Source organism: Carassius gibelio, chromosome B15 (assembly GCF_023724105.1).
Source record: "Carassius gibelio isolate Cgi1373 ecotype wild population from Czech Republic chromosome B15, carGib1.2-hapl.c, whole genome shotgun sequence".
Classification (NCBI taxonomy): domain Eukaryota; kingdom Metazoa; phylum Chordata; class Actinopteri; order Cypriniformes; family Cyprinidae; genus Carassius; species Carassius gibelio.
The window spans coordinates 3,010,679-3,024,289 of NC_068410.1; the positions used below are offsets into that span (position 1 = coordinate 3,010,679).

Sequence of the window (13,611 nt, forward strand, 5' to 3'; positions counted from 1 at the left end):
AAAGTCATTTTATTTGAAATTCAGCATTTCCATCTCTTGATTCGGATGTGATACTTCAAAATGTGGGTGATGGAAACCCAGCTAATGTAATGCACATAAGAAAGCCTTAAAAACATAAGAGCAATACGCTTGCAACCACTAAGCAATGCACTGAAAAACATTTTTGTGTTCATAAAATAAAAAAGTTAAGAATCTAGTTCTAACATCCTCTCTCTGTCTCTGTACTGTCCTGAAAGGGTTAACGCTCAGACAGTCTGGAATGATTCCTGGATTCCCGCAGCAATCCGCCACATTCCACGGGATTCCTCAGCGGCGACATCATAATCAAAGACGGCGGATGACAAAGACGCTCAGTGTGACATTGAGCAACTGCAAACTCCTAATTATTCACAAAGACACGGACAAGATCCAGCTTTACATGGGGAAATATGCTCAGTTGTCACAAAAATAATGACACAATGCAATAAATATTAATGTAGGCTTCATTTGTGTTATTCAAAATATAATTTATTTATTTTTTCTTTTGGTTTCGAGGCAGCATGTGCCGTCCAATCCCCTGCCTTGCTTTAGTTTGACAAACAGATAATATATAAATAAATAAAAAAATAAGAAGAAGATGTGATTTTTCCTGTAGCTCCAGAATATTTATTCCCGGTTCACTCAAAATAATTCAACACTTGCTGACATTTAAAATTTGAATTTTTAAATAAGAGATTGTATTATTAAAAACATATTATATATTAAATACATGCACAGTTACTTGGAAATCAAGTAATTATGAAGCATGAAATTATACTTTAAAATAAAACAAATATATAAAAATAATGTATAATTATTTGGAAATCAAGTTATTATTAAATATGGGATTCTATTATAGAAACAATATATTAATAATTATTCAGAGATTATGAAATGTGAAATATAATTAAATAATGTACAAATATGTTATTATATTAGAATTTCATTAGGAAATTGGAGATTATAGTCTTAAAATAATTAAAAAATAAATGAATGCCATGGAAATTAAGTAATTATGATACATGAATATTATATTATAAACATAATTTTGAATATATTTCTAATTACATGGAAAACAATTCTGAATATATAATATGAGATAAGAAAAATTTGTTATATAAAATATATTACTATTTGTTAGGAAATCAAATAATTATTAAATACAAGATTATTTTATTAAATTAATATTATGATGATTTGATATCAAAATATGATCAAATTGACAACTCAGAAAAGTAGAGTTTCAGTTGTGATGGGTAGCCTATTTATTATAATTAATTAGCTGTTGCAGTTTCAGTTCATCTGTAGATGGATAAAGGAGGATTTCTTTCTATGTTTCTCTTCTACGAGCTGCTCAGCTAGAGCCTTATTCTCTCTGACATACAACTGGACTTCAGAAGCATCTTGTGATAAGCTCCTGAAGGCCGGCGATGGGAAAAGACAGCAGCGTGCAACACTGAGATGCTAACAACATCTGGAGAAATGACAGACACTTGAAGGAAACTCTATCGCCCCCTTGAGTTCTGAGGTTTACTGGTGCCACAGAATGCAGTGCATTGACCAGTTTGTGTCTTTCTGGTCTTATATCTTTTATTGCACGGTGGGCAATCTTCCCATCCTGATCATTTCCTGGGTGTGATTTATGATCAGGTGTGGTGTCATGTTAATGTGAGGTCTGATAACTAAACCCACAGAATAAATAAGAGTCCTTTACCGCAGCGCTGGGGCGTTTATGGAGTCGCATCTCCTGCTAGATAAATCTGACAAACGACGGGAAGGTGAGAGCTTGGACCTCGCCTGAAGGCATCTGACATGTGTGTGTGTGTGTGTGTGTGTGTGTACAGTTATTGATCGAGACCATTGAGAGGATTTGTGTGGTTTATGACGTCCTGATGGGTGATTAATACGTGTCAGTGTGTGTGTTTTGAATTTCCCTCAACACTAAGTAAACTCGATTAGATTAATGCGAATAAAAAGTATCTGGGCTCGCTGTGTGTGTGTGTGTGTGTGTGGTTATCACATTAGCTTCATTCAATCAGATCTCACCTGTGTTCCTGCCAGATGGCGGGAAAAATGCTGACTAGGAACCTTAAACACACACACACACACACACACACACACAGAAAGAGAGAGTCTTGCGTCGCTCTGCAGCCTTAATTAGGTAATTCATCAGTCCATCATTTAAACTGCCTCATAATTAACAAAATCTTTATGACTGGACACAATACAATTGGCTAAAACTCTCAATTAGCATAATCTTCAGACAGGACTTTGGTTAAAGAGACAGCTTAGGTGTGTGTGTGTGTGTGTGTGTGTGTGTGTGTGTGTTTGTGTGTGTTGGTGCAGTGACCTTGAAGGTCCGTCTCTGTTCTGCTTCCTTCTCTATCCATCACACACACAAACCTAGTGTGCTGCCTACTTAGACGGTGTTTTTAAGGCTTCTTAGATGCAATTAAGATGCAAAGGCTGTTCAAAAGGTAGACGGTGACGTCATGCTGCCTTCTGAGACGCTTTCTTATCACTTCATTTTAAAGCCACATTATATTTATCTTATGCCAAATTGCACCGCAACGAGCTCAGTATCCATGAGTTTTAAATGAAATTAGTTTTACTGAATGAGGATGCATTACATTTATAATGGTGCAAAAGTTTACAATAATAAATAAATGCTGTTCTTTTGAACTTTCTATTCATCAAAGGATCCTGAAAAATAAAATGCATCACAGTTTCCACAAAAACATAATCATATACACTGTAAAAAATTCCTGTAAATTTACATGGAAATTTAACAGCAAATTGCTGTTTCCATGTAATAACAGCATTTTGCTTTTTTTTACAATGCATTATGGGAAGACTTGTTCACTTCGGGTTGCGTGGTCGATCAACAACAATTTGACACTGTTATTTAACAGTATTATACCCTATTTTCATCCAATGAGCACAAGGCGCCAGTTTGGAATATCAGATTGAGGTAGGTTTGCAACTTATTATTTTATTATCTTTAAATGACCTATTACTTTAAAATATAACATCTTAAACTTCTAATAAAGCTTCTGTGATTTAAATCAGATGCCTCAATTAAATTATGTGTTTTAACTTAACGTTATAGGCAAATAATTGGTCGACGGATCCCAGACTGCCATCATACAGCCATCTTTATTACACAAACACAGGTAAGAATCCCTAATTTTCATCCAACCTGCATATTTTACCAAACTTTATCCAAGTAATAGATGAATGGGAATGAACGAAATCAATTTTTTTTTTCTTTTGTGTTATGTGCACATTTCAGTCCATGAGATAGAGACAGACAATAATTTATCTGCCGGTATAACTTAATTTGCCGCTCCGCGCTTAATTTAATCGCCCTTTTAAGTAGCATAGCCTACTTATAAAATAACAATATAAAGATCCAGTGCATCCGGTTAGTGAACGGTTAAGATTTGCAGGCACACTCATAACATGTGTGTAGGATAAGTTAGTCAAGCATACACGTGAATAATGAAGTTTGAGTGTTTATGAAATGGGCACATGTACAATTTATTTATTTATTGTCAGTAAATGGTAGTGAGGAACATTTTAAATTCTTGTAATTACTAGGTCAACAAACCGCTGCTGGCTTGATCGCAAAAAATAATAGCAGCAACAGCGTCTTGCACTGCATGTTTCAGACATTTTAACGAAAATCTATTGCTTCGGTAGTTATTAACTAGATAATTCAGTATTTTTTTTTCTTGTGTCGTAATGTTAACGTGCGCATTCAGTCCATGAGAGACATCTAGAGACATAGACAAATTATCTGCCGCTCCGCGCTTATTTTAATCGCCCTGTTATCAACTTAGGCTACTTATAATTAAAATAGCAATATCCAGTTAATCCGGTTAGTGAACAGGTAAGATTTGCATGCACATTCAAATAGCGTGTGTAGACTACTGCCAAGCATGCAAGTGACTTATGAAGTTTGAGTTTTACGAGTAAAACTCGAATTTAATTTCGAATTACGAGTGTTTATGAAACGGGCTTTTTTGTAAGTAAATGGTAAGTGAGGTATGAACAACATTTTAAATTCTTGTCTAATTAGCTACTGTAAAGGTGCCTTTTCAAACCGCTGCTGGCTTTATTGCAGCTACTAATAGCAGCATAACAGCGTCTTGCACTGCATCTGTTTCAGCCATTTTATAACGTATTTTAACGAGAATCGATGGCTTCGGTAGTTATTATCTAGATCTGTTCTTTACAACATGTTTCATTGTCAACTCTGCGGGAAAACATGTGATACCCCTGTGATCTATGTGAAACATATGAAAATACACAGCAATGTCTCAAATATTGTTTTTCGTTGCTGCATACCTAACTGCAATAGGAAGTTTAAAAAAAATGCTGGTTTGAAATCTCACGTGTACAGACACCATGCAGGATATAGGGCAGAAACCACAATGTGCACTACACATTCCTTGGAATGTCATGTTGATTTGTGTAGGGCCAAAAGTTCTTCTTTACCCGAGTTTATTTCTCATGTCAAAATGCACATTAAAGAGGGACGAAAAGTCACATGCCCTTTCAAGCAGTGTGGTAAAACATTTACTGTTAAATCAACATTTACCTCTCATTTGTCCAGAAAACATAACAAAAATATAGAAGGCCTAATTGACTCTATTACAGCAAACCCTGAAGCCAGCTGCTCTCAGATTCAAGACATTGATGTTCAGACTGATGCTGATGAAAATGATGAGGAACCAGATGTTAGTCCTGAAAATGTTGACAACACTTTGTTTTTAAGGAATCTTGCTCTGTTCTATTTGAAATTGCAAGCCAAGCTATTGCTTCCAGCCTCAGTCATTCAGACAATCATTGAAGACATGCAGTCAATACATGAAATCAATCAGTCCCATTTGCTTTTCAGACTTCAGGAAAAGTTAATCTCACTTAATGTTCCAGAAGCAATGATAAAAATGGTACTTGACGATCTTAAAGCTGAAGATCTTTTTACATCCTGTAATAGCCACAAATTAAGATCAGATCAGCGAAGAAAAACATTTTTCAAGAAAAGCTTTCATTATGTTGAGCCTGTGCCTATTCGCCTAGGACAGAATGAAGCAGGTAAAGAGTGTTTTGTGCAGTATGTACCAGTAAAAAAAACAATTGAATCTCTCCTTCACTGCAAGTCTGTAAGAGAACAGTACAATGATGTGCACAGTCGTGTCCGGTTGAAGGACATTTTAAAGGATGTTTGGGATGGTGAAAACATAACTGCAAACTTGCATCATGCAGATGAATCTGCATTAGGCTTGGTCTTATATCAAGATGCTTTTGAGGTTGCGAACCCTCTTGGGTCTGGGAAAAAAAAGCATAAAATTCTAGCTATGTACCTCACATTAGCAGATCTATTTCCTCATAATAGATCAAGTACTGACCAAATGCAACTGGTGTTTCTCTGCAGGGAACAAGACTTTAAGTACTTTGGTCAAGAATTGGTCATGAGGTGCTTAATCAATGACCTTAAAGACCTTGAGACTACAGGCGTAGATTTTCCAGATGGACTGAACGTTAAAGGAATCTTGCAGGCAATAGCTGGTGACAATTTAGGCTCACATAGCATTGGTGGGTTTCTGGAGAATTTCAGCGGAAGTAGATACTTTTGCAGATATTGCGAAATTGAAAAATATACTTTTCAGGAAAATCCACTTTCCAGAGCCACATTTCGTACAGCAGAGTCTTACAAACATCACGTTGAGAACCTTGATAAGGGTTTGGACCATAGTGGAGGCATCAAGTTTGACTCTTTGTTCAATGAGCTCTCCTTCTATCATGTCTCTCAGCCAGGGTTGCCCCCATGCCTTGGACATGATTTATTTGAAGGTGTTGTGTCGTATGACCTTGCTTTATGCATACAACATCTTGTAAAGGTTGACAGACAGTTTACGTATCTGGAATTGAATCGAAGGATTAGTCAGTTCAAGTTTCTAGGTAATGACAACTGTGACAGACCGTGTGAGATTAACCCAGGAAGTGAGAAGCTAAGTGGGCATGCTGTACAGAACTGGTGTTTTTTGAGGATGCTGCCAATGTTAATTGGTGACCAAATTGAATCACCTGGTGAGAATGAAGTTTGGCAACTAATTTTACTGTTAAGGGAAATTGTTGCACTTGTTTGTGCACCAGTCATTTACAGTGGTCAGATAGGGTATTTGAGAGTTTTGATTGATGAGTACCTATATTTTAGGAAACACATGTTCCCTACTTACTCTCTCAGACCTAAACATCATTACCTTAGCCACTACCCAGAGCTCATTATTCATTTTGGACCACTCATCCGTTTGTGGACATTAAGATTCGAAAGTAAGCACATGTATTTCAAACAGTGTGTAAGAAAACTACATAACTTTAAAAATCTGTGCTTTACTCTCTCAGAAAGACATCAGCTTCTGCAGGCGTTTCTTCATGCTGGTGAGCTCTTCCCTCCTTCTATTGTAGCAGAAAAGGCAACAGAGTTTGTGGTGAGTGACTACAATGATGTCATAAGAGAGTCTGTATCTGGATATGATTTTCAGCCTGAAAATTCTTTGGTTTCTCATGAGGCAACTGTGAAAGGCACAACATACAAAAAAAACATGTATGTTGTCATTCATGAAACTGATGAGGGGCTTATTGTGGGGAGGATTGTGATGACAGTCATACACAATACTTCAGTGTACTTCATCACAGAACTTTTCCAAACTTACAGTATCCCTGACATGGGTGTTCATTGCTTGACACCAATGAATGGATCCTACACTTGTGTTAATCAGAATGACCTTCTGGATTATTATCCATTGTCAAAATACACAGTGTTTGATATGTCTGTAATAGTTCTTCATCATTCTTTTGTCTCAATTTAAAGCAATGTCCGCCTTGGTCGGAGAACTGAGGGAAATCATCCTCAGGGCTTTGCCGTCAAATGATGAGAACACCACACAGCTTTTGATTGACAAACTTGTAGGCTCGGGATTGGAATCCAAAGATGATCTTCAGTTTGTTCAACAAGAAGACATCAGTGACATACTACCAACTATAAAACTCAGAAAACTTCTCAATGCTTTTAAAATGGGTAATTATAATCTCACATCTTCATCTATATTTCTATTCTTTTTAAAATGGCTGAACATGTAAAAGTGGGTTGTTGAGAGATGTTAACAGGGACATAATTTTCTATTCATCAGATATGAACGTTGTTATTTAGTTTTACTTAAACAATTTGTTTGCTTGCTTGCGCACTCACCCCAGTAGTGACATGAACAATGTGAATAGTTTTAGATGCAAACAATGTCTACATTTGTAGGAAACCGGCCATTGTTACCGTGTGTGGAATTGAATCAATTTTATTCTGTATATATCAAGTTGTGTCTGTACAGATCGTGTGGATTTTAACTACCTGTTCAATATTTTGTTTTACTCAGAGTCAGAAACTGTCACTTTGGATCTCACCACTATGCAGCACACTCCTTCCTTATCAGCTGGGAGCTCCTCACCACAGCCATGCTCTTCTAATATGTCGGTAACTACTGATGGAGGATCAAGCAGTCTTGAAAACAGTCAACCATCTACATCCCATTTTAGGAAATCGTGGTCAAATACCTTTCAGGTACCATGGCAGCTCATGCCTGCAGAAATACAGTCTGCTCTCTCTTCTGGGAAGAGACCTTCACCACCAGCAAGACGACAAATGGTCAGGGTGCTTGCCGATGAAATGAGAAAATTTGAGCCAACACCAACACGTGCACAGTGTCTTACTATTTGTAAAGCGATTGTCCATCAATATCCCCAGAGCTTTGCGGATCAACTTCATGATGGCCGAGTTGTAGGGGAAGGTTACAGCTCACTTTTGGCCCAGATCAAGAATAGAATTGATAACCTCAGCCGGGCCACTAGCTTCCGACAGCACCGGTCAGCTGACAGTGGTCTTAAAAGAGGACCCACTGACACATATGGTTGCACCCGGTTTCAGCCTGATCTTCCTTTAGATGAGACTGATGTCTCCATTGAGACTAAACGTCAGAAGCTGGAGGATCTATTCTGTCAAGAAGGTGCAAAGGGAGCTGAGAAAGCTGAGGTTGAAAAACTGATGGAGACAACTTTCTGCCTGCAACGGAGCCAAATAAATAGTGTGCCAGCACCTTCTGTTGCGGAGTTGATGGAAAAGTGGCCATACCTCTTTTTTCAGAAAGGCCTGTTCGCCCATTTTGAGCTGCTCACTGATATTAATGTCCTGCGTGCACTTGAACTTTCTATGGAGGAGTGTGGAAAGAGCATCTTAGAGTTTTTTAAAAGCAAGCCTACCAACTCAGAAGTCAAGTCAATCCTTTCCAAAGATGAACCCATTGATTCAACATACCAAATTGTTCAACTCCTAATGGCTCACTTCATGGAAAAGCAAGATGGACTCATTCTTCAAGAAAATGTAAGTTTATCTTTAGTTCTTAAAACGAACACCTGTATAGGAATGGTTCAACCAAACATGATAGTCCTCTCATCATTTACTCCCATCAAAATATAATATTTTTTTGAATATGTTCCTGTTCTGAGTACAAAAAGCCTTTTACCTCTGTAGAATATTATCAACGTTATCAGCAAGTATCACGTTAAGATTAGTCAGTTGTCTTAAATTGTTATCTTTGACAATAGATGTCTGCCACTCCTGCTGACCTCGAAAAGATGGGGAACCTGCCTGTGAGTCCTCGTTTGATCCTGCTTGGTAAGTATATCATATTAGACATGTCTGCAATTTATTTTACAAAAACAAGGCTCACACAAGTTTTACTATTATGAAAGGATTCACATTTAAGTGCTTCATTCTAGAGTTTACTGTCTTTGAATCATGTTTTATTACACTGTGCTGGTTGAAATTTTTATTAATCAAAGACAAGTTTGAGTCTTTACAAAAAAATCACTACACTTTATTGTATTGTACACTTTTTTTCCCTCTCGGAGGCTGGCTTAGCATTAAAGGAGAACTCCGGCGCAAAATTAACCTCGGGTGAAATAACACATTGATACCGAGTCGACCGTTCTCTTAGATTTGTTTTCATTAAAATCGAATGTAAAGAGTTTTTTCTCTTCTACAACAGTTTAGCTTATAACGCAGTTTATGGGGGCATATCCTAAGTAAAAAGAAATCGCTAGTTAATACCACTAACAAGGCTCAAAATAGCCATACACTAACACGGTAGCATAATGAGGGTCCCTACATACAAATCGAAGTTTTCAGAACTTGGTAACACTTTAGAATAAGGTTCCATTAGTTAATGTTAGTTAACTGCTTTAGTTAACATGATCTAAGCAAGAACAATCCTTCTACAGCATTTATAAGTCTTAGTTCATGTTAATTTCAACATTTACTAAGGCATTATTTAAATCAAAAGTTGTGCTTGTTAACATTAGTTAATGCACTGTGAATTACCACGAACTAACAATGAATAACTGTATTTTCATTAACTAACATTAACGAAGAATAAATACAGTAATAAATGTATTATTCATTGTTTGTTCATGTTAATTAATACATTAACTAACATTAACTAATGGAACCTTATTCTAAAGTGTTACCGAGAACTTTTATGTTATTATTATGCTACAGTGTTAGAGTGGGGCTATTTTGAGCATTTTTAGTGATATTAACTAGTTATTTATTTTTACTTAGGATATGCCCTCATATATAGCGTTATAAGCTAATCAGTTTTTAGAGATAAAACTCTTTACATTCGATTTTAATGAAAACAAATCCCAGAGAACATTCGACTTGGTACCAATGTGTTACTACACCGAAGTTCTCCTTTAAGTTAAAAACAGACTAAAACAACCTTTCTTTTTCCTTTTTTTATTTTTATAAAGATATTGTAGGTTTTGTTAAATTGTAAGACATGACATTGTGTGCATTTTTTCAGGTTATAAAATAATGTACTAATTTCTAACTACCTTTTCTACACCAAACTCTCCAGAGATCATAGAATAACCATTAATTTATCCATTCCTTTATGATCCAGGTGATAATCCGGGCCAATGGATGAAACAATGGATGATCAGCCTCGAAGGCCGAATAATCTGCGAGGGTGTGCAGCCAACCTTTATCTCTGGACTTGCTGCATTGTTCTCTTCGTATTACATTTTTAATTTGCAGTACCAAGAGGAAGCAGCATCCACACTAGAATTCCTTCAAAGGTAACAAGTTTGGACTTATTTTATTTATTTCTAATTAACATGTTAGTATTAGTATGGTGACAATAGAATCCTCAAGCCATCCTTACTTTCTTCTTTGAGCCGAACACAGTCGGAGTTATAAAGAGAAAATAATATTCTGGCTTCCCAGCTTTGCAATGGCATTGAATAGATCCCGAGTTTTTGAAGCTCCAAAAACCGCATCCATCCATCATAAAATCCATACGACTCCAGGGGGTTAATGAAGTGAAGCGATGGTTTTTTGTAAGAAAAATATCCATGTTTATAACTTTTATCAGCTATAATCACTGGCTTCCAGAAACAGCCGAAAGCGAGTTCCAGATAGAGTCCAGTTCCGGCAGAAGAATGACCTTTGACCCGACATATGAAATCTTATATCAAAGTCCTATTCTTTCAAAACGTCTTAAGCCCTATTCGGACGGGACTAGCTTCACAGGGGGACGTTAGAGAAATTTATGCTTGACAGATGTACTTTGAGATTTGAATCCTGTCCGAATCTGCCATGTCTGTCTTTTTCTCACACGACCTCTGTGAAAATTCCAGAGCAAATGACCTACTGTTTTTCGTCAAACTCGAGGGTCCTCAGATTAATCTAATCCTGTCCAGATTAATCTAATCTTTCTTAAAAAAAGGCATGGCTTTCCTTATTAGACATTTATTAACCCCACTGGATACATATCGATTACTTTTATGCTTTATTGATGCGTTTATTGGAGCTTCAAAAACTTTACAAAGCTGGGAAGGATGTTATGCATTATGGCTGGAAGAAGAAAGCCATATACACTTATGGTTTGAGGGTGAGTAAATTATGGGATAAATTATTGTTTGGGATTAACTATTCCTTTTAAATAATTGTTCACTGAAGATATTATCCTCTTATTTTTCAGACGTTTTGTTGGAATTAATCCAGAAAAGGGGACCAAAGCTGCAAGGGGAAAGGTGATGTCCAAAAAATCTGGGAAAACCGTGCAGAAGAAGACCATAACCGTCAGTAACAAAGTTTCAAATCTTTTAAAAAGACTTATGGACTTTGAGTGGCACTTCATTTAAAATGTAGCTGACACTCCCCACTCATGCAGTTTGTTTTCAGAAACATTGTCATCTGGTGTTATATTTTGTTTATACAGAGTTATTTAGATATTAAAAAAGGCTGGTGTTTTTTAAAGCCTGATTTAAGAGTTTTTATTTATTTTTATTATTATTTATTTTAAATAATTACTTTGTCTTAGTGCAACTGTTTTTGGGCTAATGTTTGCCAAAGCCTCATTTGACACTAGATTTGTATTTTATATAGAGGTAAGTCAATTCTATATATTTTGTATTTGTTTGCTTTTTCTTAAGCCATTTTTGCATTTTGATGGGTGCTTAATTGTATGCACTGAATAGTACTTGACTAGTATTTTTTTATTTGCCTATTTTAGTTTAAAATAATTGAGCAGAATTTATCTGGTGTTGTATCAGAATAATAAAAAAAATACTAACTTGTCTTTATTCCTTTTTTGTAATCCATGACAAAAATAATGTGCAGGGTTATAATAGCATTTAGAATTGAAATTATTGTGGTTTCATTGTAAAAACTACGACTGTAAAAAAACAGTTAACTACTGGCAGCTGTGGTTGCCATTATCATACTGTAAAAATACGGTGTGTTACTGTTTTTGAAATTAACAGCTAAATACTGTTTTGACAACTACAGCATATAGCTGTTAAATACCAGGCTGTAAAATTACAGTTTTATACTGTAGTTGTCAAAACGGTATTTAGCTGTTAATTTCAAAAACAGTAACACACCGTATTTTAACAGTATGATAATGGCAACCACAGCTGCCAGTATTTTACTGTTTTTTTACAGGATTATTTTTTACAGTGTATATATATAAAATCAGAAATGTTTTTGACCAGGAAATCATCATATTAGGATAATTTCTGAAGATTATGTGACACTGAAGACTGGAGTAAAGATGATAAAATTTAGCTTTGATCATAGAAATAAAATACATTTTACAATATATTCACATTAAAAAAAAATATATTTTAAATTGTAATAATATTTGACCGTTTTGCTGTATTTTTTATCAAATAATGCAGCACTGGTGAGCATACTGGTAAAAGACTTCTTTAAAATAAGTTTTTATATTTTTCACTAATCTTTTAGAGATTATATGAAAATTAAGAAAAGAAATCTCATTAAAAATATTAATTAAAAATATAACAGTGCTAAAATAAAACAGAAAAATTGACAGCAACAAAAACATCAGTGTTTTATAAAATAAAAATGTTCAATTTAATTAACTCAGTATTCAAATCAAATTAAAAATAGACTATATTACATTGTATTTGTGCATGTAGTGTGTTTTTTTTTTTTTTTTTTTTTTTTCAAGCTCCTAATTCACTGGAAGTTTAAAGAAGTTGGTGAAGAAGTTTATAGACGATTGTCAAAGCGGTTCAGACCTTTTCCTGTTGAAATCCACCACACAAATCACAAGTCATCATCAGACGCCCGCTGAATATAAACCAGCACAAACCACCCGTATAAAAGAGTCCCAATTATTCAGGTTCAATACAAGTTACGAAAACAAACAAACAAATCGCATTTACAGTAATGAACTTACAATGGAAGAGTATTCCAGGAATAGCAACAATAAAAAGCATTTGACGGAAATCAACAATGAATACAAACTCTCATTTTCTCTTTATCCTTCAGGGTTTTCAACAAGCACTTTAAAAATAACACTTACTGTGCGTGTGTGTGTGTGTGTGTGTGTGTTAATGGATCTGTTTTTGTCTCATGATGATTTGGAATAGATTATGATGTCTTTTTCATTTCCAGGTAGATTCATTAGGTATTTGCAGCTAGTTAGAGACACTATTTTGCAATTTCTTGGTATTATTAATTCAGGAATTGTCACCCCTTATTAAACGACAATCCTTCACTGTGTTAAAAATACTGTGTCATCTGTGTTACCCTTATCTTTGTTTTCTAAAATGCTTGTTATCTTTAATTAAAACTGAAGATATACAAAAAAATCTAATAAATAAATAAACATTTTAGATGAAAAGCATAAATTAAATGTAAACAGGAATTGCTGCCTAACTGAAATAACTGGTGACTAAAAAAAAAATGAAACAAAATAAACTAAAACTGAAAATGTCAAAATAAATCTAATATAAAATGTATAAATAATTAACACTTAAATTATTATTAAATAAATTGTATTTAACTAAAATAAAAATAAATTGAAACTATTTAGAAATATTAACGGTTATTTAAAAAAATATTGAAAGTGCACAAAATGACAAAAGTAGTTAAAAATAAAAATAAAACAATAGAATAATAAATAAAAATAAAATAAATTAAAACTGAAAATGTTAAAATAAATT

General features: G+C 34.9%; 1 protein-coding gene across 4 annotated transcripts; it reads left to right on the plus strand.

Moving 5' to 3' along the window:
- Positions 1–2,772: 2,772 nt before the first annotated feature.
- Positions 2,773–11,809, plus strand: LOC127972779 (uncharacterized). Of its 4 annotated transcripts, XM_052576552.1 has the most exons (8): positions 2,773–2,989; positions 3,128–3,191; positions 6,430–6,515; positions 6,899–7,105; positions 7,455–8,455; positions 8,680–8,749; positions 10,038–10,212; positions 11,118–11,809. In XM_052576552.1, exons 4-8 carry the CDS (start codon positions 6,901–6,903, stop codon positions 11,278–11,280), a joined length of 1,614 nt encoding a protein of 537 aa, XP_052432512.1. In that variant the 5' UTR covers positions 2,773–2,989; positions 3,128–3,191; positions 6,430–6,515; positions 6,899–6,900; the 3' UTR covers positions 11,281–11,809. The 4 variants fall into 4 exon arrangements, 2 of the variants coding, with proteins under 2 accessions (XP_052432512.1, XP_052432511.1); XM_052576551.1 differs by having other exon boundaries at positions 6,430–7,105; XR_008157152.1 differs by lacking the exons at positions 2,773–2,989; positions 3,128–3,191 and having other exon boundaries at positions 4,405–6,515.
- The last annotated feature ends 1,802 nt before the right edge of the window (positions 11,810–13,611 follow it).